Below are 27,757 nucleotides of genomic sequence, written 5' to 3'. Positions count from 1 at the left end.
ACTGCAAGAGCTGCATCAAATGGAGCACCAAGCTTTGATAGAACTCCCTGGACTTCACCCTGATGAGCCAGTTGTCTAGATAGGGATGCACAAAAATGCCCTCCCTCCACAATGCTGCAGCTACCTCCACCATTCCTCTGATGAATGTCTGTGTCGCTGTTGTGAGGCCAAATGGGAGCGCCTGGAACTGAAAATGCTTTTCCAGTACGGCGAACCGCAGAACTCTTTGTTGTTCCTACCATATGGGAATGTGTAGATATGACTCTGATGTTGAGGGATGCCAAGAACTCTTCTTTGTGAACTGCCGCAATCACAGATTATAAGGTTTCCATCTGGAAACAAACTCTCAGGGCCACGTTCACCTCTTGGGGATCCAGAATGGACTGATAGCCCTCATCCTGCTTTGGAACCACAAAATAGATGAAATACCTTCCGCATCCCCTTTCCCTCGGGGGTACATGCATGATCGCTTCAAGTTGCCTTAGCCAGTTTAGCATGGGTGAACCACCATCTGCTTTTCCTTGGAGGTACAGGGAGAAACTATGAAAACTTCCGGGACCAACGAACAAATTCTAAAGCTTAGCCATCTCTTGTCACGGTCAGGACCCATTGGTTCGCTGATCTTAGTCCATTCCTTGTAAAAGAGAGCTAACCGCCCTCCAATGATCCCTGGAGATGAGTGGACCAGATGCATCTCATTGTGCAGCTTTCCCTTCCCTTATTCCCTGACCAGTGGCGTCCTGGGCAGGTCTCTTTGCCCACCTTTGCCCACCTTATTAGGCCACTCTCTTGCAGCGCCAACTCCTTTGCCCAGACAGTATGTCCTCATCCCTCTGCACTGCTGTCTGGCAGGAAAAGTCCTCTTGCTCCCGTTTGGCTTGTCCTCTGGCAACTTATGGCCCTTAGACTCGCCTAGGTGCTTCACTAGGTGCTTCAGATCCTCCCTAAACAGAAATTTGCCTTTTGAAAGGAATATTTCCCAGCTGTGACTTGGACCAGATCTCCACTGTCCAATTGCGCAGCCAGAGGAAATGCCTGGATGGACCATCGACACTATGTTTCTTATGGATGTGCGTAGTAGATTGTACAAGGCATCCGCTCCGTCAGTTTTGCAGCAACTAACTAATTTGTCCCAGATACCCAGCGCAGGGAGGCATGCACCGTGAAGCTAGTGCAGTTAGTTCAGAATGCCCAAAGCTGAGACCTCAAACATCTTTTTAAGATGAACTTCCACCTTGGTCCTGGGCATCCTACAACACCGCTGATCCCACCCCTGGAAGGGTAGTCTTTTTGGTCACTGCCAGCACAGAAGCATCCAACTTTGGAAGTTTCAGCAGCTCCAGAGCGTCCTCTGGCAGTGGTTATAGCCTTGCAATGGGCCTGCCGACCTTCAACCCAGCCTCTGGAGTATCCCATTCACGGACAGCCAGCTTCTTCACCGACTGGTGGAATGAACAGATGCCTTCATGACTGGGTCCACCCCCTCTTGGTTGGACTTCTCCTGCGTTACATTAATTCCCAGTTCCTTTAAAATTTGGGGAATCAAGGGAAGGAGTTCCTCCTTCCTAAAGAGTCAGTCCACCTTGGGTCATCTCCCTCCACTACTGGGACCTCCCCCGGGTCCGAGGGATACTTTTTCCCATTCTCATTCCCTGGAGGCTCCAACAGTGGACTCATGTCCCCTTCACAACACTCCAAGTCCTCAAATGTGCCCAAGGAGCACAATCCCTGGGAGGCCATCTTCTTACACTCAAGAGTGCTTCTGGGGATTTGAGTATGGGGCCTGTTTCTCAGCCAAGCCCTTTCGTGCCAGGAAAGCTTTGTGCAACAACAATGCAAATTCAGCAGAAGAACACTTCCAGGGAATCAGTCTTTCCCTAGGGACTCATCACTTCCTGAGGCCTCATGGGCACTTTTCCGTTAAGGGACGACTGGTGATAGCACGGGGGAGAGAAACTGCCCCCTCCCAAAGTCTCCTGCAACGCAGGAGCTGGAACCAAATTGGCCACCGTTCCTGCGCTGCAGGAGAGAGGAGTCTCATTCGCTCCAGCAGCTTAGGCCGGCCATTTCTCATCAGATGTGATCACAGCAGCACTGCTCTCCCAGATGGTCTTGTCTTGTTCACAAAGCTCCGCCGGCGAAATCCAGGATGCCTTGTTCCCACACGAGCAGTAGCACTTCGCACGCTCTGCTGGCACCATCATGCTCAACATTACTGCCTCACACACTGCCCTCTCGCGCACTCCCAGCATATCCTGCAGCACCCAACCAGCAATGAGGCAGCCACGCAGTGAACTATGCCTGATCCCATTCGTTCCCACTGACACCCCTACAGTTTTGCACTCTCCAAACTATGCTTGCTGAGCATTTCAACTTCTCTCCTGGGCTGACAAGCCTTGCACTTACACCCACCAAGGCAATCTTGCTCTCTTTCTCTCTCTTACTTTTTTTTTCTTTTTTTTTAATCACCAATGGTAGGCAGTCAAGATAAAAAAGAACAGGAGCCAAAACTTCCTTTTGCTGATCTGAAGCCCCCAGGAGGGAGAGAGAAGGCCACGTGGATGACCTAGAGGAGCCAGATCACTGGCTATCAGAGTCCCCATTGTCTTCTCATTGAGACCAGTCAGGGTTCCCATCCCCTCAGTGACTAAACCAGGCAGATGGCTCCCTCACAAAGCCTAGCACCCTAGGGAGAAAGGGAATCCTGGTCCTTTTTTTAATTTTTAACTCCAAACTGCAGTTTTTACACCTCTACCATCTGCTGGAGACAGAAATACTGAGGGGACTGCAGTTATAAGTAGTGCAGTATCAGTAAAGCTTTTCTTCTCTGTCTCCGTCTGCTGGTAGGGGAGCAAAACCTATGCATCTGGACTGATCTGGGGTATGAACAGGAAACAGCATTACTCCTGTATCTTATACAGTCCCAGCATACTCTGACACTTTCTCTCTTGAAGCATTCACACACATACAACTGCATTGCAAGCTCAGTATTAAACAGTTCAGTTAAATTCAGCTCATTCATTGACTTATTCCTACTTATTATTGTTATCTTTCGTTTACGTGAATTGTTACTCTAGTTTTTCCCTTTGTTAAACCGTAAACCGATCCGATATGGTAATTTACTATGAAGGTCGGTATAAAAAACTGTTAGATAAATAAATAAATAAATAAATTCTGAAGACATGTTTATAAACTGATTTATTTTTGATGTGCAGTATTTTGTATCTATAGGTGTTTGTCCTGATACCGTGAACTCATTGGGCCAGACACCATTGTTTATAGCTGCTTTGCTAGATCTTGCAAAGTTAGTAAACCTACTCTTGGAGTATGGATCAGATCCTAACTAGTAAGTAGTATTTTTTTTTTTCATAATTCAAGCTATACATTTAAAAAAGTACTGTGCTTTGGTCTGATAAAGTTTATGCAGGAATGATATTTAATGTAAAAAAATGGTTGAAATTCTTTTAAGCAATTGATTTGCTTCTGTCAGTATGAATAAAAACACATCGACAATATAAGCAGCAAATTTGATATGGAAATATGACTGTCATAGGGCCAGTTTTTATCTACTTTGAATTTATGGGAAAATGCTCAGTATATCTATCCCATAATTTATTTGGATTTGGCAAAATGTTTAATATAGTGCCCCTTAAAATACTGACTTTGATATTATGGAAAATGGAGTTCAGAGATGCCATTTGTGGAAGATATAGAATATTAACTAAGCTAGATTTTTGGAATGCCTGCTTAGCACTGAAACTTAGAAAATTTTGAGCTTTCATTAAGAAAATGGTATTGGCTTAAACCCATATGATGGGAAATCTGATCAATGAGGCTAATTTCATTGTGGTGATATGAAAAAGACAGATTACATTTTCTGCAATTCGATCTCTATTACAATTGTGTGTTGCCTATTTTTTTTGTAAAGATATTTCGTAACTTGTGACTGTATTTTAGTTATTTTATGGATGTTAATGCATCTTTTGCTTCCTTCTGCTTTCATTAGTGAAGGATGAATAAGACTGTTTGGTATATTTTGTAGCCGGTGTTATGATGGAAGTACACCAGTTCATGCTGCAGCCTTTTCATGCAATCAGTGGATTCTCAGCAGGTTGCTGGATGTAGGAGGTGATTTGCGACTGCATGATAAAGATGGAAGAAGCCCGCACACCTGGGCTATTACTGCTGGAAAGGAGCACAGTGTGCCGGTATGTTTATGTTGCAACTGTGCCTTTTGAAGGACTGGCAAATGCAATATGTTGTAGTAAGGAGCTTCCAAGACTATACAGGACCCTTGAAGCACTGTTATATAACACATTAGCATTTAGTTTTCTTCATGACCACTATGACTAACGGAACTGATGTAGTCATTCAAGATATGATGTAAACTTGTCACAGAACATCAGCTTCTGAGCGTTGGTTAGCATTTTCTTGAAAGCCATTGCATAGTTCCAGGGATATCAAAACTGAGATCAGTAGTCAATGTCTGTTGAAGCATTAGCATTGAAGTATATACATATATATGTTGTTTTAATTTGCAATATTTGTTAGTTACAGAGGATGAACTATTTACTCCTAGGGGAATTCTGCGCAAAAAAACTTAAAATTCTGTGCACAAAAACTTAAAATTCTGCAAACTTTATATTGGTTAAAATAACACAATTTACATGACAGTCTTTAAGTAATAGTTATAGAAGAAGTACCTTGAAGTCCAAAAATCTCATTTTTATAAACTAATGAACCAAAGTGAGTTTGACCCTCATAATAGGCTTCATCGTATAGTCTTGAAAACAACTTTACAACTCCGCCTTACATTTAATCATCTGTCAATCACTATTCAATTTTTTAAAGATTTTTTTCCATTAATTGTGCAATTAAATTGTGATCCATACAATTTCACATGTGCTCTATCTATAAATTGATTGAAACGCAACTGGAAAAATTCTTTAAATAACTTCACCACATCACTTATCTTTAGAGCTTAAATTTGATCCTGCGCTGATATTGAAGCCTTTGGCTGTACAGAAGATGGCTTCTGCTACGAGGAAGCTCTGCCCGACATGGGACCGTATTTCGGATTTTACGCTCCTTTCTCAAGGGCTTGAATCACTAAAAATGAAAAGGTTCAATTTAAAAGCTGTGAAAAATTTCTTATATCATTTTTCTCTTTAGTCTCAAGATGCTGGCATATACATTATATTTCAACATTCTGATGGTTTTTCAGGCACTTAATATTGCGGTAGTCAATGTTCAAACATGGTACGGTGGCGTTCCATTTCCGGTATCAGCGGAAAGGCGACATAAACTTAAAAACTTTTTAAAGGGATTGAACTGTCAATCAAACGCAGACGTGATTGGAAACTCTTTGGGCCTCATTTTCTAAAGTATCGCAGGCCTGCGATACTTTAGAAGATGAGGGGCAGGGGGCCGGCGATACTTTAGAAGATGAGGGGCAGGGGGCCGAAACGAGGGGCGGGCCTGCGCTAGCTGGCAGCGATCGCACCGTTGCGGTACGATCGCTGCCGGTTTCGCACCCAATAGCGCCACCATAGGAGGTGTAGCTATTGGGAGCGAAATAGGCAGCGAAAAGGCACCTACCTTTTTGCTGTCCGCGGCGTCGGCGCAGAGTCGGCCCCGGTGACGCCCTGACTCCTCCTCTTCCGGGGCCGACTCCGCCCCCATCCTGGTATCGCACGTGATAAGGGACTTTTCGCGTGCGAGCGGCTTTGTTCAAAAGGACTGAGTAGATGCGCTGTTTTTTACTTTACACCGACTTGATTGAGAACTGAATGTCCATTTGTTCTGTAGACGCAATTATACAACTCACTCGGCATGTAACTATGCTATTAATATTGAATATGCTGTTAATTTTGAATTTGGTGTTATTTTTACTTGTTTTAATTTTTGAGTTTTTGATTTTTAAATTTGATTTGATTTTAAATTTGTTTTTGATTTTTAAATTTAAAAATCAAAAACTCAAATATTAAAACAAGTAAAATTTTTCCAGTTTCGTTTCAATCGTTGATTTGTAGATACAGCACATCTGAAATTGTATGGATCACAGTTTAATTGCACAATTAATGGGAAATGAAAAAAATCTTTAAAAAATTGAATAGTGATTGACCGATGATTAAATGTAAGGGAGTTCTAAAGTTGTTTTCAAGACTATACGATGAAGCCTATTATGAGGGTCAAACTAACTTTGGTTCATTGAGTTCATAAAAATGAGATTTTTGGACTTCTAGGTACTTCTTATATAAATATCACATATCTACCTATTGGTCCAACCAAAAAAATTGTAAGTGACCGTGGTTTGCTAAGTAAGTCTTTAATTACATTTTAAATAAATACAGAAAAAAGTTATTTCCCGTTGATAGCAGGCTGAATTAGCCATGCTGTTGATGGGACTGTCTATCAAGGCCCAGGAGGCGGAGCTTTACCAAAGCTGTATGCAGAGCTTTGCTCTGCGGCTGTGCATGGAAGACAGATTCTCCTCAGTCTGTCTTTTCCTTGCACGGGATCGCACGCGGAGCACCTAGTCTCCTCAGACAGAAAAAATAAAATACAGAAAAGAAGAAAGAAGACAAAAAATATAAAAGGGAACATGCCACGACCATCAGGGTTCAAACCCTGTTTGTGTGGCAAAATAATGTCTGTGACGGATGGACATTCACAATACTATGTGTGTCTGGGCCCAGACCACAAGCAGGAAGACTGTTCCCATTGCAGCAAAATGTCGCCCAGAGCCTGACGTCAACGTGCAGAGAAGATGGAGAGACTTTGAAGGCCCAGCAGGGTCGTATGCGCCCCCTTCAGAAGCACACTCATCGCTGGGACTAGCGTCGAGGCAGGCTGCCCCGACCAAACGGGCAGCCTCGGTGGGCCCATCCATTGAAGGTAGGCCTAAGCGCAGCGTAAAATGCCTCCGACCTGACCACCTCTCATCTCTAGGTAGGAGTACAGGCCACTTGGAGCACAGGCCTTCATCAAAATCGCTCTCAGAGCCGCTGAAGTATCCGGCTCAGCCTCCGATGCAGCCACAACCAATGCTGAAACACATGCATCGGACGCCGACACACTCCATGTCGATAACATCGATGCAACTGGTGCCAAAGCAAATTATCTGGACACCGAGGCATTCGACGCCAGTGCAACCGGCGCCGAAGTAGATTGGTTCGTCGCCGACACAACCGGCGCTGAAGCAGATGCTTTCGACGCAAACGCCTTCACACAAGAAGAAAGCACACCGTGCTTCAGGCTCGACGCATCCGACGCAAGAGTCTGCGCAGAAGCACCAAAAATCGGCGCACAGATCATCTCCAGTGCCACAATCACCTTTACCACCGCAGAGACCTCAACCACAAGGGGAGCAGGTAGTGCAACTGCCACGACCACAATCTGGATCTTCCTCTTCACCATCATCAGTTCACTCCCATAGTGGTAACAATAAACCATTTAAGAGAAAGTCCAAACGCCACCACATCAGCGATGATAGCCCTTCCCCTACATCTCAAGGACTTTCTATTCCTCTACTGGATAGAGGTGCTAAAAGAAGTATACAATCTCTAACAACATCACGTGAAAGATGGAGCGATGAGGCGTCCCTTTCCTCTGCATCATCATCCTCCTCCATTCAGGTATACTCTGATCTCTCCTTAGTATCCCAAAGGCGCAACCTATCTGTTCATCTACCGGATCCATTACAAGGGAAAGAGGGTTTACCTGATACCCTCCCTCCACCTACCCCTAACATTCCAGTGATGCCTGATGTTGCACAGCAGGCGATCACTCAGATATCTATGGCACTTTCCGGACTCTTTGCTTCACTGCAATTCAGCTTACAAGCACCACAGATTCCACCACCAAACCTGGAGTTACCGGTAGAACCACCAAGCTCTCCAGTACCCCCACAACTTCATCTGTGCCTACATCTATAGATCCTCCATCTCCCAGATCTGCATCCTCATGACCCTATGGAACCACTTCCACACGCCCCTACCCCTCCTACCTCCCCCGATGACTCCACAGGATATTCCTCCGATCCCACGGAGGAGCCGCAAGAGCCATACTCTTCCCCTGAGGACCTTTCTTACCCGAAATTCCTTGATAAAGTGGGGACTACATTAAGTCTTGCTACCCAAAAGGTTTCCGACCCGAGAACGGAGACTTTAGGATCTTAAAGATCTTTGATCTTCCCTCCGAACCCACTTCATTGCCATCCCATCAGGTACTTGATTCACTGTTGCAAAAATCTTGGGAGACTCCTTTCACGATTCCTCCCGTATCGAGGAAAATCGATCTCAAATTCAAGATGAGACAGTCTAAATTCTACTCACCATCACAATTGCCACACGCCTCTATCGTAGTAGAGTCGGCGTTACAAAGAGCAAAGAGAGCAAAGACACACTCCAGTGCTCCCCCAGGCAGAGATCACAAATATTTGGACTACTAGAAAATGCTTCCAGTCCGCGATGCTGACATCTCGCTTAAACCAGCATCAATTCTACATAGTCCAATATTTATATGAATGTGTACAGCAACTAAAACTCCTATTTCCATCTATGGAAACAACACCATCTCCACATCAATCTTTACAAGATATGGAGGAAGCTACATGACACCTCCTCAGAACAATTTACGAATCATTCGAAACAAACTCTAGATCTTCGGCAACAGCAATTGCAGCCCGAAGAATGGCGTGGCTCGGATCGAGTGCTATTCGTGAAGACGTCCACGAAAAGTTGGCAAACCTTCCCTGTACAGGGGATGACTTGTTCGGAGACAGTCTACAAGAGACTGTAGCACATCTCAAAGAACAATCTGTAGCAGTGCAGTCCTTAACCATCCCCACACCGCACTCCTCTTTCTCTAGCTGTTATCTACCCCAATATAGAAGGCCAACATATCAGAGACGTCCATTCAAGCCTTATCAGTCTTACCGAACATCTTCATATCCACCAGTTCAATGCCCTCAAGGTCAACAAACCCAACAACGAAGAGGTCGTCCCAGGAACCAGCGTCCTCAAACAACAAACCAAAATCTGCATTGTCTTTTTAAAGGCGATTGGGCCACCACCACACCCTACTTTCATTGGAGGCAGATTAACCAGCTTTCTACCAGCTTGGTCGGAGATCACTATGGATCTATGGGTGTTGAAAATCATCAAGGAGGGATATCAACTGAATTTCTATACCAGGTTATCTCTCCCTCAACTGTACCATCTCAGAGGAAATCAAAGCAACCAGACACAACTGGAAAAAGAATTATCACACCTTCGAGCCCAGAAAGCGATAACATCCATACCTTCATCCCAACGCAATCTGGGTTTCTACTCCCCCCCCCCCCCCCCCCTATTTCCTCATTCCCAAGAAATGGGGGGGGGGGGGGGAATTACGACCCATTCTGGATCTCAGAAGCTTAAACAAACACCTGGTAAAGGAAAAGTTCAAGATGGTATCTCTCTCAAATCGATCCTACCACTTCTACAGCGCAACGACTGGCTGTGTTCCCTAGATTTGAAGGACGCTTACACTCATATCCCGATGCATCCGGATTCCTGGTGATACCTCTGCTTCCAATGCAATGGAAAACACTACCAATACAAAGTCCTTCCTTTCGGACTCTCATCAGCCCCCAGGGTCTTCACAAAATGCATGGCAGTGGTGGTGGTGGCCCAATTAAGAAAAAGAGTAATCAAATTATTTCCTTATCTAGATGACTGGCTCATTGTCGCTTCAGACCCACAGATACTTCGACTTCATCTCCAGCAAACAATTGAATGCCTACAACAAGTAGACCTCATAGTAAATTACGAAAAATCCAAACTCGATCCCTCTCAAGCTCTTCTATTTATAGGAGCACAACTAGTTACAACAAAGACCAGGTCTTTCCTTCCAAAGGAGAGAACTTCTTTTTCGAATGCTTCAACTCAGACTTCAATCTACAACACAACTGTCAGCTCGTTTAGTGCTTACGATTCTGGGACTCATGGCGGCGGCCATCCACACAGTTCCCAATACCCGCCTTCACATGCACAGACTATAGTGAGGGCTAAAATCCCAGTGGTCTCAACATCGATAACCTCTATCCCATGTCCCAACACAGGAGATGAAGGATTTGGAATGGTGGCTTCGAAAGAGTACCCTCACCAAGGGATCACTGTTCACCAACCATCCTCACAATGCGGTACTGACATCAGACGCTTCGCACAAGGGTTGGGGAGCTCATCTCGACCACCTAGACACACAAGGTCAATGGTCCAAGGATAGAGCAGACTTACCAGATCAAATCTACTCGAACTGAGAGCAATACGGAATACCCTAAAAACATTTGCCCCATATCTGAGAGGGAAAAGAGTAATGGTGTATACAGACAATCAAGTAGCAATGTACTACATAAACAAGGAGGGTCAGGTTCATGGAGCCTATGCAAGGAGTCGATTCTTATACTGGAGTGGGCTCACAGTAATTCGATACACTTGCAAGCAACATACCTCCCGGGTATCGCCAACACTTGAGTGGACAGGCTCAGCAGGATTTTTCACCCACATGAGTGGGAATTAAATCAACAAGTAGCAGAAGACATTTTCCAACGATGGGATGTACCAGCCGTGGATCTTTTCACTACCGAACAAAACAGGAAAGTTAATCAATTCTGCTAAATCCTGCCCAGCCCTCTGCGACTATCGCAGGATGCCTTCCTCCCATCATGGACAGATGGCCTCCTGTATGCTTTTCCTCCAATCCCACACAATCCAAAAGTGCATACAGGATTCAGCAAACCTTATACTCATCGCGCCAGCATGGCTGAGGCAACTTTGGTACACGCATCTACTCACTATGTCGATCATAGCTCCGATCCGCCTAGGAGACCGCAACGATCTCCTCTCTCAAGAAGATGGCTTCCTACTACATCCAATGCACTCCTCACTACATCTCACTGCTTGGAGAATGAAAGGGTGTCTCTAACTGAACAAGGAATCTCGTCTCACGTACAAGACGTCATATTGGCAGCCAGAAAGCAATCAATGCGAAAAAACAACCGAGCAGAATGGAAGCTTTACTCCACCTGGTGTGAGTCACACCATCTAAGCCCTACAGATTGTTCTCCAGAATTTCTACTGGACTACCTCCATACTTTATACAACTCAGGTCTCGCTACCGCATCGGTACGAGTTCACCTAAGTGCCATAGCAGCTTTCCACAAACCACATCAAGATCGGTCGATATCCTCACATCCGCTGGTAACAAAATTTGTCAAAGGCCTTACTCACGGCCCCCTATAACCAAACCACCAGGAGCCTGGAACCTAAATGTCGTGTTAGAGCAATTAATGAAATTTTCCTTTGAACCTCTGGAATCAGCGCACCCAAAATACCTCACTTGGAAAGTAGTCTTTCTAGTGGCAGTCACTTCTGCCCATAGAGTTAGCGAACTACAGGCCTTAGTTCACAATCCACCATATTTGCAATTCTAAAAACATAAGGTGGTGCTTAGAACTCATCCTACTTTTCTGCCAAAAGTGATTTCGGCTTTTCATTTGAACCAAACAATTGAACTCCCAACATTTCTTTCCAAAACCACACCAGACCACTAGAGAAAAGCTGCTTCACACACTTGATTGCAAAAGAGCACTAGCATATTACAAAGAAAAGACGCAGTCAGATTCCAGACCTTCTCAGCTTTTTCATTTAATCCTAATGCGCCAGGACTTCCAGTCTCGAAGCGTACTATCTCGAGCTGGATCACTCAATGTATTCTTTACTGTCACCAAAAGAAAAACATTGTACTGTCTACAAAACCGAACGCACATCAAGTGCGCACAGTTTCCACTTCTATAGCTTACTTAAGACACGTTCCTCTTCTGGATATTTGCAAAGCGGCCACATGGTCAACTCTGCATACATTCATTTCCCACTACTGCCTCGATCATCAAGCGACTGCAGATGCCAAAATTGGTCAAGCAGTCTTACAAACCTTGATGGATCCATAAACAAACTTTGACTGTCCACGTTCGGTCACGCCATTTAAAAAGAGAACTGTACACAGTCAACCATGGCGCGACCGGGAGCTTGGAACTCCCATCAACAGCATGGCTAATTCAGCCGGCTATCGACAGGAAAAAGCAAGTTTGCTTACCGTAAATGTTGTTTTCGTAGATAGCAGGATGAATTAGCCATGATAACCCACCCGCCTCCCTGGACAGTCAATACTACACATTAGCTTAATTACTGACTGAGGAGAATCTGTCTTCCTGCGCGGGAACACATGCGCAGCCGCAGAGCAAAGCTCTGCATACAGCTTTGGTAAAGCTCCGCCTCCTGGGCTTTGATAGACAGACCCATCAACAGCATGGCTAATTCATCCTGCTATCTATGGAAACACTGTTTACGGTAAGCAAACTTGCTGTTACTTAAAGATGCAGAATTTTAAATATTTTGAGCAGAATTTCCCTAGAAATTCCCTGTAAGAGTGTCCCTTCCACTCACTCTCCCTACTCCCCTGGCCACTTTGCCCTCTCAGGCAACTCCTCCTCCTGCCAGTATCTCTCCTCTCCACCTCTAGGCTCAACCCCTTCCACTCTATTGCCAGTCCCAGAGTTTGACCCCATTCTCAGTACTGCCCCTCACACAAGCTCCCTCTGTCCCTTCCTCTCTCTCACATATGCTCCCTCTCTCTAATACACATACACACACTCTTATACAGGCTCCCTCACTCTCTCGCGTGCGCACACACATCCCCTCATACAGGGCCCGCTTTCTTGCATACACACCCACACAAGCTCCCTTACTCTCTCACACATATATCCTCACACAGGCTACCTATGTGTGTCTCACGCACCCATTCACACAGGCTCTGTGTCACACATGCACAATCCCTTCACACAGGCTAGCACCCTCACATACACACGAGCTCCCAATCTCTCACACATACACACTCCTTCACAATCTCCTCCCTCTCTCTTAAACTCACACTCAAGCATCCCCCCTGCTCTCTTACCTCCCATGCTCTCTCTCACACCCTCCTGCTCTCTCACCCTCCCCTGCCCCCTCTCTTGCCACCCATGCTCTCTCACACCCTCCTGCACTCCTCGCTCACACACACACATTCTCTCTCACTGGGGCTTTCATCTTCGCTGCAAACAGAGCGCAGGGGGGGGGAATTTTGCGCTCCGCAGTAGCACAGAATTCCCCCAGGACTAACTATTGCATTTGAACATTGTGGTGTAAAACATGGTGGACCATGGGATATTTTAAGTACTTTCAACTCTGGTTGCAATTGTTAACAGTTATTTGTCAACTTACCTTTCAAGCTTAGAAGAACTGTAAATTGTTATAGTTTCTGTAGCTATCAAATGTTAAAATGCCCCTTATCTGATAATTTTTTTAAGATGTTGGAATTCATGCAGCGCTGTACAGCATACATGCAGGCCCTTGTTCAAGGTTTTCCTTATGATCTGCTTAGAAAGGTTGATTCACCACAGATGCTCATATCCAGCCCATCTAAATTAGGCCAGTTTTCACCAGGGTAAGTGTTTAGAATGATGATTTAGAGCATTGTTTCACAGATACATTTGAGTATAGTATGTAGAAACTCATGCTAACAATATGCGTTTGAAAACAGAAAAACTTTTTATGAGATCACCATATCTATATGTGTGTTCCCTTAATAACCTTTGTGTTTGATGTCCTGTCCACACCACATTTTCAGGACATCAGGAAGTCCAAGAGGATGTTGAAAATGGTATTTTTTGGGAGTTCCCCAGAAAGTAGGCTCTATTCTCCTAGGACAAGCAAGATGGTAGTCCTCACAGATGGGTGACATCATCAGATGGATCCCGGCACGGAAAACTTTTGTCAAAGTTTCTAGAACTTTGATTGGCACACTGAGCATACCACTATCCAGGCGTCCACACAGGGTCCCTTTTCAGTCTCTCTCTTTCCGCGAAATAGTTGCCTCGCAGTAGTGGAGCTCTGCTCTTAGCTCATCCCTTTAAAAGTATTTCCCCAGTCGTTTGCAATGTTCTTGGTGCCGGGTCCCTCTTCTTCGTCTGTGCCATCCGGCGTGCGGTAGGTGTTTACATTTTCCCTTTGTGTGATTCCCGGCGAGTTGCCTCTCGGTGACTGATGGTCATCAACCGCTTGCCAGCTATTTTTCATGGCATCATCTGGTTTTCGCCGATGCCCCCAGTGTCCGTGGACCTTGTCAATTACTGATCCTCATGAGGTCTGTATCCTCTGTCTGGGGGTGTCGCACAATGTCCAAGGGTACCATTTGTGTGACCAGATGACCCCCAAAGACCATTGTGCCCGGCTGGATAAGATGGAAAAGCTTTTTTCCAGAAAGTCTGATCCATCTACTTCGGTATCGGGGGCTCAAACACCTAGAGGCTGAGGGGAGCCGTTAGATACTCCGTCCCTCTCTACCCCTCCGGTGGATCCCTCTTATGAGAGAGGAGCCGGTGATAGGCCTTCTCCGGTGTCGTCGCACTCAAGGATATCAGGATCTTCACCTTCCTCTGTTCCGGGGAAAGACTGGGCCGAGCACCGAGGGAAGACCCACAAGCATCCTCACTGGTTGCCTTTGGCACATGGCTCTGGGACTAGTGCGGCATTGGCACCAAAGCGACCCATGGGAAAGAGGCACGGTCTTCTATCAAACCTGGGAATTCAAGGTGGTCGCCATCAGTTGCGTTGCTGGGCACTGAGCCTCCTTCTCCTCCATCCGTCTTAACTACAGCAGATTTTTAGGAGGAGTTGGACCGCAGGGTTCAGCAGCCGGTGCTCCAAGCCCTGAGGGGTATCAAGCTACCATCAGCACTGGTCCCCATGACTGGTCTGGAACCTGCACAGTCTCCCTTGGCGCCCCTGCTAGAGCATCTAGACGTCCTTCTGGGTGTACTTCCGATGCATCCGGTGCCCCGGAGACCATCAGTTCCCCAGCGGCCATCAATGCCCCCCTCCAGAGCAATTCCCATTATCTGGTCCGAGGAGGAGGAAGAATCTATGTGGCCGATGGTGCCCTCTGGACCCTTAGTGCCGCGGCCGGTGCTCCCCAATCCTGTTCCCAGACCATCGGGGATCTCGGTGCCATCAGTGCCCATGGTGCTCTCGATGCCAAAACCAAGAGGCTTGGGTAGGGACCCTCCATGCTGGTTCCCGAGGGACCTTAACGAGGAGGAGCCCCCATATTATCCCTGGGAAGACGAAACATCTGAGTCTTTCTCGGAGCACCCAGACGATCTTCTTTCCAAGCTATCCCCGCCAGATGAGAGGCGTCTGTCTCCCCCGGAGAATCTTTCCTTTGCGGATTTCATCTGGGCCATGGCCATCCCATTCCAGCTGCACTGAAGAGGACACTTGGCACAAAATGCTGGATGTCCTCCAGTTTGTTGATGCCCCAAAGGAGATAATGAGTTCTTCAAGGAACTTCTCCTAAGCATCTGGGAGCACCATGTGTCTGTTCCTCCAGTCAATCTGAAGGCGGACACCATTTACCTGATGCAGCAAGCCTTGGGCTTTGAGAGGCACCACCTTCTACACCAGTTTGTGGTGGTGGAGTCTGCCCTCAAGAAGGCCAAGTGCTCTTGCACTCATTCTTCTGCCCCACCAGGTTGGGAACTCAGGGCCTTAGATGCCTTAGGTAGGAAGGTCTTTCAGGGTATTATGCTCATCACCTTTCAGGGTATTATGCTCATCACTTTCTTGATACAAATCAAATCAACCGAGTTGATTTGATTTATATCAAGAAAGTCGGTATATAAAAGCCTTAAATAAATAAATAAAATATCACCAACTGTATGTGACCCAATACCACCGGAACCTGTGGAAACAGGTCCAGGATTTGTCGGAGTGCCTGCCCCAGCAGCAGCAGCAGGGCGCTTTTATGGTGGTAGTGCAGCAAGGCCTGGAGGCGGGCAAACATGAGGGGCGATCCACCTACGACATTTTTGAAATGGTGGCGAGGATGGCTGCAGCAGGCATTGGTGCTCGTAGAATGGCCTAGCTTTGTGCCTCGGACCCTAGACCAGAGGTCCAGGAGAAGCTGGTGGATTTACCCTGTACAGGGGAGAATCTCTTCGAAGATAAAGTTAGGGACGTGGTGGTCCAGTCAAAAGACCACCATGAGACCCTGTAACATCACTCAGCGAGTACTTCAGATCCGTTGTCCTTGATCAGGAAATCCTCGTGACAGGGCTCCAGGAAGTCCTGTTACCGCCAGAGAAAGTACTACCCTCCTGCCTCTTGGGCATGCACGTCATGTGCCAGCTCTCATGGTCGCTCACGTCAACAGCAGACCCCGAGGCCTCAATCCGCTCCCCCAGCTATGGGTTTTGACTAAGGGCGAGGGAGCATGTGCCAGATTGCAGTACCCTCTGCCTCCTGCCCCCCGGTCGGGGGCCGGCTACATCTATTTACGGACCTCTGGCCCAGCATTACATCGTACCAGTGGATTCACGCCATCGTTCGCCGAGGGTACTGGCTGAACTTCAGGGATGTCTCCGCGGACTCTCCCCTGTGACCATCGTGGGATCTGTTCTCTCATCAGGAAGTGCTTATGACAGAGTTCTCCGCCCTGCTAATGGCTGGGGCGGTCAAACCCGTCCCACCCCCCTGCCAGTAGGGCCGGGAATTCTACTCTTGGTACTTCCTGATACCAAAGAAAACAGGGGGTCTTGAACAAGTTTCTTCAAAGAGAAAAGTTCAAAATGGTCTCTTTGGGCACCCTGATCCCTCTCTTGTAAAAAGGAGACTGACTCTGCTCCCTCGACCTAAAGGATGCCTATGTCCACATAGAGAGCTTCCCCAGCCACAGGAAGTATCTCTGCTTTCTAGTGGACAAGGAGCATTTCGAATACCGTGTGTTGCCTTTCAGCCTTGCTTCAGCTCCATGAGTCTTCACTAAGTGCCTAGTGGTTGTGGGGGCACACATGCACCAGCAGGGAGTGCATGTGTTACTTCTGATTAACCAATCATCTAGACAGGGTAACACCCAGCAGGGGGCGCTCCGCTCCCTGACGCTAACAGCCTGTGTGCTGCAGTCCCTGGGGTTTGTCATCAAGTACCCCAAGCCCCATCTCAGCCCATCTCCACATCTGGGCTTTATTGGAGCCAGTCTGTGCACGGTTCACGCCAATGCCATTCTGCCCCATGACCGGACGCTTTCCCTGGCATCACTGGCGGGTTTGGTCCGGTTTCTACTCGCCTGTTGCTCCGTCTTCTGGGTAACATAGCTGTGACTGTCCATGTTACCCCTTTCGCCTGCATGTGTAGGCACAGTGCTCAATGGACCCTGCGCTCTCAGTGGCTGCAGGCAACCAAGGACCTCAACGCACGTGTCTGCATCACGCAGCCTCTTTAGGCCTCCCTGCCTTGGTGGGAAAATCTCTCCAATCTGCAGTGGGGACTTTTGTTTCAAGCTCTCCCGCACCAGATTGTGCTCCCCACAAAGGAGATGCATCCACCCTGGGTTGGGGAGATATGTGGATAGCCTTCTTACACAGGGTTAATGGATGGCACAGGAAGCTCGCTGCCACATCAAATTCCTGGAGCTCTGAGAGATCTGCTACACTCTCTGGACGTTTCGGGATCTTTTGTCCCACAAAGCTATACTGATCTAAACGGACAATCAGGTTGTGATGTGGTACATCAACAAACAGGGAGGCATGGGTTCCTTCCTCCTTTGTCAGGAGGCAGTGCAGATATGGTCCAGGGCCCTATGCCAAGACATGGTCTTGCAAGCAATTTACCTGGCTGGGACGTAAAATGTGGTGGCGGACTCCTGAGTTGGGTGTTTCACCCATATGAGTGGTCGCTGGACCTCTGGGTAGCAGACCGGATCTTCCGCCTGTGGGGAACCCTGGATCTTGATCTCTTTGCCTCCCCTTGCAACAACAAAGTCAGCCACTTCTGCTCCCTATACAGGAGTGATTTGAAGCCTGCTACTGGGGCTAGGGTCTTCTATTTGCGTATCCTCCGCTTCCGCTGGTAATGAAGACTGTCATGAAGCTCCAGCAGGACAAGGGGACCATGATCCTGGTGGCCCCTTATTGGCCGAGGCAGGTCTGGTTTCCAGTCCTGCAGGACCTGTCGGTCAGAGAGCCCATCCCTCTGGGGACCCTCCCCTGATCTGATCACGCAGGATCAGGGCAAGCTGCACCATCCAAATCTCAGGTCATTAGCTCTGACAGCCTGGATGTTGAGAGGCTAGTCCTGCAGTCCCTCGACATGTCTCAGGTACCGGTAGCTTCAAGAAAGCCTTCCATCAGGAAGTCTTACAGGCTTAAGTGGAGGAGGTTCTCCGTCTGGTGTGAAGGTCATGGCTTGGATCCATTCGCCTGCCTCATGCTGCAGTTTCTAGACTACCTGTGGCACTTCTCAGAGACTGGCCTGAAGACCAACTCAGTCAGGATCCACCTGAGTGCTATCAGTGCTTACCACCAAGATATTGGTGGTACGCCCATTTCTGTGCAGCCCATAGTAGGGCAATTTATGCGGGGGTTGGTTCAGATGAAGCGCCCCAAGCGTCCTTCTATTGTGTCCTGGGATCTCAATGTGGTGCTAGCACGGCTCATGCATGACCCGTTTGAGCCTATATGCTCCTGTGATCTGAGGTACCTAACCTGGAAGGTTCTCTTCTTCGTGGCGGTCACTTTGGCTTGAAGCGTTAGTGAGCTTCTTGCTTTGGAGATGTATCCACCCTAAATGAAGTTATTTTATGATAGGGTGGTCCCGTGTACTCACCCCAAGATTCTGCCTAAGATGGTGACTGATTTCATCTTAATCAGTCTATTATTCTGCCCACCTTTTTCCCGAGACCTCATTCTCACTAAGGCAAATGGGCTCTACACAGTTTGGTCCAAGAAAACAAAGAGGTAGGCGATCTATAATAGCCATCAGGTAAACACAAGAATAGATTCCTCATTATTGTTACTTTAATTGTTAATGTTATTAACGCTATTACTCTTCCTCCACCTCTATTCTTGTTTACGACTCTCCCCAGAGTTGTTTTTTCCAGGTTAAACTCCCCTGTTTATTGTAATTCCAACTAAAGTTATATGTAAACCGACGCGATATGATTTTTCATGAGCATCGGTATATAAAACCTCTTAAATAAAATAAATAAATAAATCTTTTCCAAATGTTTATTAGAGTAGAAACGTATATGTAAAATGCCCGACTCAGGCCGAGTTTCGCAGCTCAACAGTCGCTGCCTCAGGGGCTAAAACCAAATAATATAACAAACAATCAATAAAACCAAAATACAATCAAAATATGTAGTTACTTTGGGGGGGCGCCGTTTCCGGCGCATGCGTGCAGACGTGTGAACCCTCAGTTCCGCTCACCCGCTTGCTAAAAAACCCCATAGAAAGCTACAAACCAAGCCAAACTTGCTGAAACAGCTCGATATCGGGAGCAGACCCCCTTACCTCACGACACAATGGCTGCAAAAAGGAAAACTGCAGATTTGAGGCAGTTTTCGTATGATAAGCTGGCGATCGTGGCGAGCCAAGATGGCGGCGGGACCAAAGATGCTGCGGGGAGAGTGATCGCTAGCAAACAGGAGCAGGCAGAGACCTCAAAAACAGGCGAAAACACTCCCGACGCTGCCCTGCTCACTCGTGCAGAAGCTAGAACATGGTTTTTAGAAATTCGGGCGGATCTAAAACAGCACCGGGAAGACATCATGTAGCTGATTTGAAGGAGGACTTGGCGGCTTTAGGGCACAGAGTAGATGAGAATGAAAACCGGATAGATGGGCACGGTGATTCCATTAATACTCTCATCTCTCAACAAGCATCTACCTCCTCTGCCATTCTAGACCTCCAGAACAAAGTTGAAGACTTGGAAAACCGCAACAGGCGCAATAATTTACGCATCAGGGGAGTTCTGGATACCCCAGAGTATGCAGAAGTGGAGGCAGTAGCGCGTCAGATTTGTCAATTCATCTTGCTTCAAGACACAGAGGGTGCCCAAGCACCTACTTCAGAGCCAGCGGTGGTTAACTTTGAGAGGGCGCACCGGGCACTTGGCCCCAGGACCGAGCAGCGGCCCCGAGACCTCGTGCTGTGTTTCTCCAGCTTTCCTGTTAAGGAGCGGATTTACTCAATAGCCAGAAGACTGAAGGACATTAACTGGCAGAATCACACTATCTTTATTTATCAGGACTTATCACCTGTTACACTGAAAAAAAAGATTTGAGATGCGTGAAGTTACTGCACAGTTAAGAGAGCGGAACATCAAATACAGATGGACATTCCCTTTTGGGCTCTCTTTTCAGATACAAGAAACCAGTTACAAGATCTCCTCTTTGGAAGAAGCGGCTGAGGCATTTTCTAAGGCACAACTACCAGTCACATTTCAGCATGCCAGTGAGTCCCACAAACAGCAGAAGATGGACAATGCGCCACACTGGCAATGGACGGACAAAGGAGGAAAGAGACTCAGGCGCCAACCAGATCCTAGGAGACCGGCAGCGCAGGATCATGGGTGATACTGCATCACACACAGGACACTTGTGGTAACACTGGGTCCATGGTCTGATAAGGTGGCATAACTACGAGTGCCACTGTTAGTCCTCACAGACAGGGGACGTATTTGCTCAGTTTATTTACAGTTCTAGCTTGGGCATATGTTGGTTGGGGTTAACACCGAGTTTGGTTAGTCAAAAGGGGTTTTTTGTATTTCTCATTGTTTGGTTACATTCTGAGGGTGGGGAAGTCACAGAGTTGGGAATAGCACGCACCGTACAAAATCACTGACCTCCGGAGGAGACGTATCCCATGGAGGTTTACCGGGATACTTTTGGACTATTTGGGGGAAATGCTGGAGTTTTTGTTTTTATGCTTGGGTATAGGTATGTACAAGTAGGGATGATAGCTACAACTAGCGGCAAGCCTGTAGGATATCATGAGCATAGCGCACTTGCAGACAGGAGAGGGAGGGTCGGTACGTCATGAGGCATGCTTAGACCGACAATAGTGGTATAAATGACGACTAAACTATTGTCATTGAATGTTAAGGGGCTCAATACGCCATGGAAGCGTTCCCTATTGAAGAGAGAGTTACAGAGACAACAGGCGGATATAGTATTCTTACAGGAGACGCACGTCCGGAAGCATCATCAAAGGCTCCTGCGATTCTCCAACTATCCAACCTCACACTGGGCAGCTAGTACGAAATCTTCTAAATACACGGGGTGGGCGTCTTAATTGCACCCACATTTATCCACGAAGAACTCTCTCATGTGTATGATGCTCTGGGCCGATATATTTTGGTTAAAATGAGGGTGGGTAAGCAGATCTTTACGTTACTTAATGTGTATTCCCCAAACACGCAAAAAGCTTCCTTTATAGAATTGCTTCATAACCTTCTTAAGCAGCACATGGAGGGTGAACTCATCATGGGTGGAGACTTTAATTTTGTGCAGAATCCATCTCTGGACTCCAGCTCCGGGAAAGTGTCTGATCAGTCTACTCGTAGGAGGTGGCACCAATTTTTAGGGGATTGGGGTCTAATTGATATCTGGCGGGAGCGCTACCCTGCATCCCGATCCTATACCTTTTTCTCTAGTCCGCATGACACCTATACTAGGATTGATTATTTCTTCCTCTCCAAAACAATACAAAACTTAGTTGCAAAAATTGACACAGATACTATAACATGGTCCAACCACGCTCCAATTTGGCTCACATGCTGCTTTACAGACACGGACAAGGGGTTCAGATCTTGGCGTCTTAATGATAGCCTGTTTAAAGATGCTACTTTTTGCGGCCAAATTGAGCAGCTATTACAGGATTATTTCACAACTAACCAAACAGATGGGATGTCACCCCTAATCTTCTGGGAATGTTCTAAGGCGGTCATCCGGGGGGCGTGCATAGCCAGGGCGGCCTTCTGTAATAAAACGAGGGAAAGCCAACGGCGGCAGTGGACACAGGAGCTAACTGCTTTGACCCAATCGCACAGCCGTACCAAATCAAAATCCACATATCAACAGATAGTAAAGATACGGGACCAACTTAGGGCTCTAGAAGACACCGCAATTAGCCACCAACTTATGCTTTTGAAGCAACAATATTTTGAAGGGGGAAATAAGGCCGGAAAATTTCTTGCACGGCAACTTAAATCAGTCCAGGCTCAAACAGTGGTACCTAAACTCCAAAACCCGCAAGGTCAAATGGTCACCTCGTCTGCGGACATTCGAAATACTTTTACTGATTTTTACTCTTCCCTCTATGCTAGGGATGAGGATATCACCGGGGAGGGAATTATTCAGTATTTGGAGACGGTGCAGCTCCCGGCGATAACTGGCCAGCAGAAAGCTGGGTTGGATAAACTTATTGAGCCGGACGAAGTGGCAGCAGCCATTAAACGACTTAAGACCAGAAAAGCCCCTGGGTTGGACGGTTTCACGGGCTCCTATTATCGAAAATTTGCCAATCTGTTAGTAGAGCCCTTAACCGATGCCTTCAACTCCTTGTTGGAAGGTACATCCTTCACTAAAGACTCTTAACACAGCGGGCATTACAGTGTTAGCGAAACCCGGACGGGACCCCTCTAAGTGTAGCTCCTACCGACCCATATCTTTAATAAATATCGATCTGAAAATACTTGCCAGAGTGTTAGCCGCTAGACTTAACAAAATCCTCCCTGGGCTAATACACAATGACCAGGTGGGCTTCGTGCCAGGGAGATTGGCCGCGGACAATGTAAGGCGAATAGTTGATATAGTAGACGTGGTACAACATCAGCGTATACCGGCAGTGCTCTTGGCTCTGGACGCCGAAAAAGCGTTTGATCTTGTCCATTGGAATTACCTTTTTAAAACTTTGGAGGCCATGGGCTTTGGGGACTCTTTTTTTACTCTGGTTACGAAAACTGTATGAATACCCTCAGGTGCGGGTGAAGGCTAACGGTGGTTATGGAGCTCCTTTTTCCATTCAGAGGGGCACAAGGCAGGGTTGCCCGCTATCACCCTTACTGTTCGCATTGTTCCTAGAACTCTTTGCTATCAGAGTGAGGGGAGCTGCGAACATCAAGGGCATTGTTGGGGGGCAATACCCATTCAAAAATCTCCCTTTTTGCAGATGATATCATGCTGGTGCTCACTGAACCCCGGACATCTTTACAAGGTGTGATGGAGGAGCTCCATAATTTTTCGGAGTGTCTGGTATGAGAGTTAATTATGAAAAATCGGAACTGCTTAATTTAACCTTATCTTCACTCAATTTACAATTCAAAATTTATGCAGATGACATTCAATTTCTGGTACCCTATAAAACTTCCTGGTCTGACACTCTTTCATTAGTTTCACTCTACCTATTTACCATTAATTCTTGGCTATCTCATAATCGTTTAAAATTAAATCCATCAAAAACTGAATTGGTTCATTTAACATCCATTACAGATTCCTCTATAGGTCCGCCATCCCATTTCACATTCAATGGTTCAACCATCCCAATTAATTGTCACGCCATAAATCTAGGAGTAACCATAAATACAGATTTATCCATGAAACAACAAATTTCCTCCCTAACAAAGAAATCATTCTATAAATTACAGCTTCTGAAACGTCTTCGTCCTCTTCTTTTCTATCGTGATTTCAGGACTGTCCTTCAGTCTCTCATTTTCTCTGGTCTAGACTATTGTAATGCTCTCTATCTAGGTCTATCTGATTCATCAATTCATCCGCTACAACTAGTTCAAAATAGTGCTGCTCGCTTATTATCCGGTACCTCCATTCGCAATCATATTACACCCATCCTACATTCTCTTCATTGGCTACCCATAAAGTACAGGATAAAATATAAAGTAATCTCAATCATTCACAGTCTAATTAATAATTCCTCATCCACCTGGCTTTGCACCTTACTCCGTATTTACAAACCCACCCGACACTTAAGATCACTTACTCAAAATCTCTTAGACATTCCATCACCACGACAGGCCAGATTAGACATCACCAGGAAAAGAGCTTTTTCAGTAGCAGGACCATCACTCTGGAACTCACTACCCAACCCTCTTCGCTTAATATCAAATCCTCATCATTTCAAAAAAGCTCTAAAAACATTCCTCTTTCAACAAGCATTTAATACTTCCACTAAGCAACCCCCTGATCATAAATGAAACTTCATCTCCCAAATTTCTCTCATCAGTTACATGTCACTTTAACTTCTCCCTTCCCCCTATCTTCCCATCAGTGTTCTTTAAGGATATTACGATTCGTCCCCTCTCGTTCCCCTTTTTACCCTCCCTGCCCTCCTTGCTCAAGGCACGCTACCTTTATTTTATTTTAATTTTAATTAATAATTTGTTTTTAGCTAGTTATCATCTAGCTATTTAGTCAAATTTATGTATTTAAGTTTATTTTAGTTATATTTTATTTTTATTTTATTTTTAACATGTTGTAAACCGTTTTGATAAAATTTTATTTTAAAAAACGGTATATAAATACCTTTAAATAAATAAATAAATAACCTTGTCTCACACTGACGTACAGGCTCTTAGCTGCTGTTTTCCGTTTTTGTGGGCTTCCTCATCACTTAAATACCTAGGAGTTAAGATTGGACCCCACAGTCATCAATTGTTTGATTTAAATTATAAACCGCTGGTCACCAAGTTACAGGAGAACCTCCGACGATGGGGATGCCATCACCATTCTTGGTTGGGGAGACTGGCCATAGTAAAGATGAAAATATTGCCTCGATTTCTCTATTTTTTTACTACCATTCCTATTCGCCTCTCAACCGCTTGCCTTAAAAAATGGCAACAAATAATTTGTGGCTTCATTTGGCGGAAGCGTCCACCTAGGGTGGCTAGACATATCTTATATCAACCTAAGACCAGGGAAGGACTACAATTACCCAATTTAGCCTGGTATTATTATGCGGCTCAACTCCGAGCCTTAGTGGCTTTACATAACACACAGGAGGCCCCTCAATGGGTTAGACTCGAGCAGGGGTTGCTGGGTGCTTTCCCCATATCCGCTATGCCGTGGCAACCCCGCACATCCTGGGGTCCCCTCAGTTATGTCCCATATGCCCTTCGCACCACCCTGCACCTATGGCACAGATGGAAGTCAGTGTTGGCTGGTGTTGAAAGCTACTCCTTAATGACTCATTTATTCATTAACACGGTACTCCCTTTGCAGGAGCGTTCTCTAGCTGTCAAGCACTGGAAGGGAGCAGGAGTTCACCGCTTGGGTCATGTTATTCAGAAAGGAACGATGCTCTCTAGGGAACAATTAAGTGCTTTGCATTCGGAAGGGACTATAGACTTTTTTCTGTATGCAGGAATTCACTCATTTATACACAAGGGGCTGAGATTGCACACTTGCGACCCACTAATACTTTGTTTGAGACTTTGTGCCAGCACGCCCCGACTATTAAAGGTATTATCTCAAAAATATATGCAATGTTCAATAACACAAGGATTAGGGAGCCTAAATATAGGACGCTATGGGAGTTAGATTTTGGGACCCAGTTGGATGATAGTGATTGGGATATTATTTATAGCATGGCTAGCAAATGCTCTATTTCAGCTGGCCTCCAAGAAAATTGTTATAAAATGCTCTACCGATGGCACTACACGCCAGCCGTGCTTCATAGATTTTTCCCCTCAATCTCAGATCGTTGCTGGCGTGGTTGTGGAGAGCAAGGCACATATTACCATGTTTGGTGGACATGCTCGGTGATACGGGGATTTTGGCACACAGTATTTCAGTGGTTGGCACAGATGCTCCAAGCTCCATGCGATGCTCAACCTTGGAATGTACTCTTGGGTCTTCCTATGTCAGAACATACTACTCATACACAAAAGCTGATTTTACAAATATTTATTGCGGCTAGAGCAGAGATAGCATTACATTGGAAACAGAGGGAAGCACCGACTTTAGCTGCAGTCCAACATAGATCACTATCTTATTATCAATTAGGAAGACTGACTGCTGTACATGGGAACAGATTGCCAGCCTTTCGGGCCTTGTGGGCACCTTTTCAGATATGGCTAGAAACTCAAGGTCTCCTCTAAAGCTGTAGCCCTGCTGGGACTACTTACATACCATGAGTACTTGATTGTGCAACTTTAGACTTCCCTTAGGAGTTTTCGAAGGGGTCAATCCTTCTTCTCAGTAAGGGTAGTAGGACCTTCGCATCTATATTTGTCTAGCAGGTTATTTTCCCTAGACTTGCTGCTGATCTAGTTATGTTTGCAGTACCATACTCTGCTATATTTGGCATTATTCTCCAGCAGGGACGGGAGGGAGGGAGGGCTTGTTCACATTGTTTGCACTGTAAAATTGTCAAAGTAATGTATACAAAGGATCCTAATTTTTGTACGATGGTTCTCTGATGTATTGCGATTCTCTGTACTTTGCGATATCTGTGATGATCTGGGTGTGCTCACCTAGATAGATTTGTATATGTTCTGCTTGTTATCCTGTTTTCATGTTGAGACAATAAAAACAGATTATAAACAAAAAAAAAATATGTAGTTACTTTAAAAAATTTCTTTAGAAAATTATATTAAAAAAATATTATTTAAAATTATTTAAAAAGATGGTGACATCAAGGAAAAATTAGTTTACCTTAAGCAATCCAAAATCTTCAATTAAGTTTAGGAATGTCGTCAAGCAACAAATAACTGCATTTCAACTATGCAAAACCAAAAAATATGAATAATTAATAAAGCCAATTACAAACTTAGCTTAATAATCTTAAACATCCATGTGACAACTAAATAAAAAATAATTCAAATTAAGACGTATTTGCATACTACAGTAAAGATGAAAAAATGTGTTAGTTTTGATATTTAGTTATCTGCCCACATATTCAAATGTAAATGTGCAAAAATAATCAGCACCAAAACGGACCGCAGATAAAAATGTCCTCTAAGCGGTAAGCTCTAAATAGAGCAAGAACGGGTTTCCGGATATAGCTATTATTAACCTAAATGCATGCAAACCGTATATAAATATTGTATTGCAACTAAAGTGCAAAAATGCATGTAAATTATTTGTAATAATTGACACCAAAAAATAACCTTAAAAGTACCAAAAAAACTTGGGCTACCTCTGAACATAGTGACATTAAGGCAGACCAGCACACTAAAACAAGGTCGATAAACCTACTGAGGTAGATCTTCAAAACATATGCGCGCTCGACAAAAGTACACCAGATTTTATAAGATACGCGCATAGCTGCGAGTATCTTATAAAATCCGGGGTCGGTGTGCGCAATGCTGCGCAAAATCGGCAGCCTGTGCGCGCCGAGCTGCGCAGCCTGCCTCCGTTCCCTCCGAGGCCGCTCCGAAATCGGACCGGCCTCGGAGGGAACTTTCCTTCCGCATCCCCCCACCTTCCCCTTCCTTCCCCTATCTACCCCACCCCCCAGCCCTACCTAAATCCCCCCCCCACCTTTGTTAGGCAAGTTACGCCTGCTTGAAGCAGGCGTAACTTGCGTGCGCCGCCCCGGCATCCCCCAGCACAGGCTGCAGTGCCGGGGGACTCGGGACCACCCTCCCGGCCCGCCCCCGAACCGTCGCCACGCTCCTGGACACGCCCCCTCCCGCCCCTTTTACGAAGCCCTGGGACTTACGCGCGTCCCGGGGCTATAGGCTCGCCGGCGTGCGAGTGCCCTGCGCGCGTAAATCCGGGAGGATTTACGCGCGCAGGGGTTTTAAAATCTACCCCACTGTGTATACATGCCGACTAACCCATTAATATTGCGGCATTTACGGCAGATCTGTATACTCTATAT

The 27,757-nt window shown here is 46.0% G+C and overlaps 1 protein-coding gene across 6 annotated transcripts in view; it reads left to right on the top strand.

Moving 5' to 3' along the window:
• The window catches only part of TEX14 (testis expressed 14, intercellular bridge forming factor), a 608,800-nt gene that overhangs the window by 22,115 nt on the left and 558,928 nt on the right, over positions 1–27,757 (top strand). For all 6 annotated transcript variants that reach the window (XR_003858113.1, XR_003858112.1, XR_003858111.1 and 3 more), the window contains exons 3-5: positions 3,232–3,346; positions 4,043–4,208; positions 13,391–13,527. Coding sequence is in view for 3 of the 6 variants with exons in the window: in XM_029611460.1 (XP_029467320.1) it covers positions 3,232–3,346; positions 4,043–4,208; positions 13,391–13,527 (418 nt within the window). In the remaining 3 variants the exon portion in view is untranslated. The remainder of the gene's footprint in view (positions 1–3,231; positions 3,347–4,042; positions 4,209–13,390; positions 13,528–27,757) is intronic.

Source organism: Rhinatrema bivittatum, chromosome 8 (genome assembly GCF_901001135.1).
Source record: "Rhinatrema bivittatum chromosome 8, aRhiBiv1.1, whole genome shotgun sequence".
NCBI classification, from domain to species: Eukaryota; Metazoa; Chordata; class Amphibia; order Gymnophiona; family Rhinatrematidae; genus Rhinatrema; species Rhinatrema bivittatum.
The sequence above is the reverse complement of the archived record's forward strand: the minus strand, read 5'-3'. Positions and strand labels throughout refer to the sequence as shown.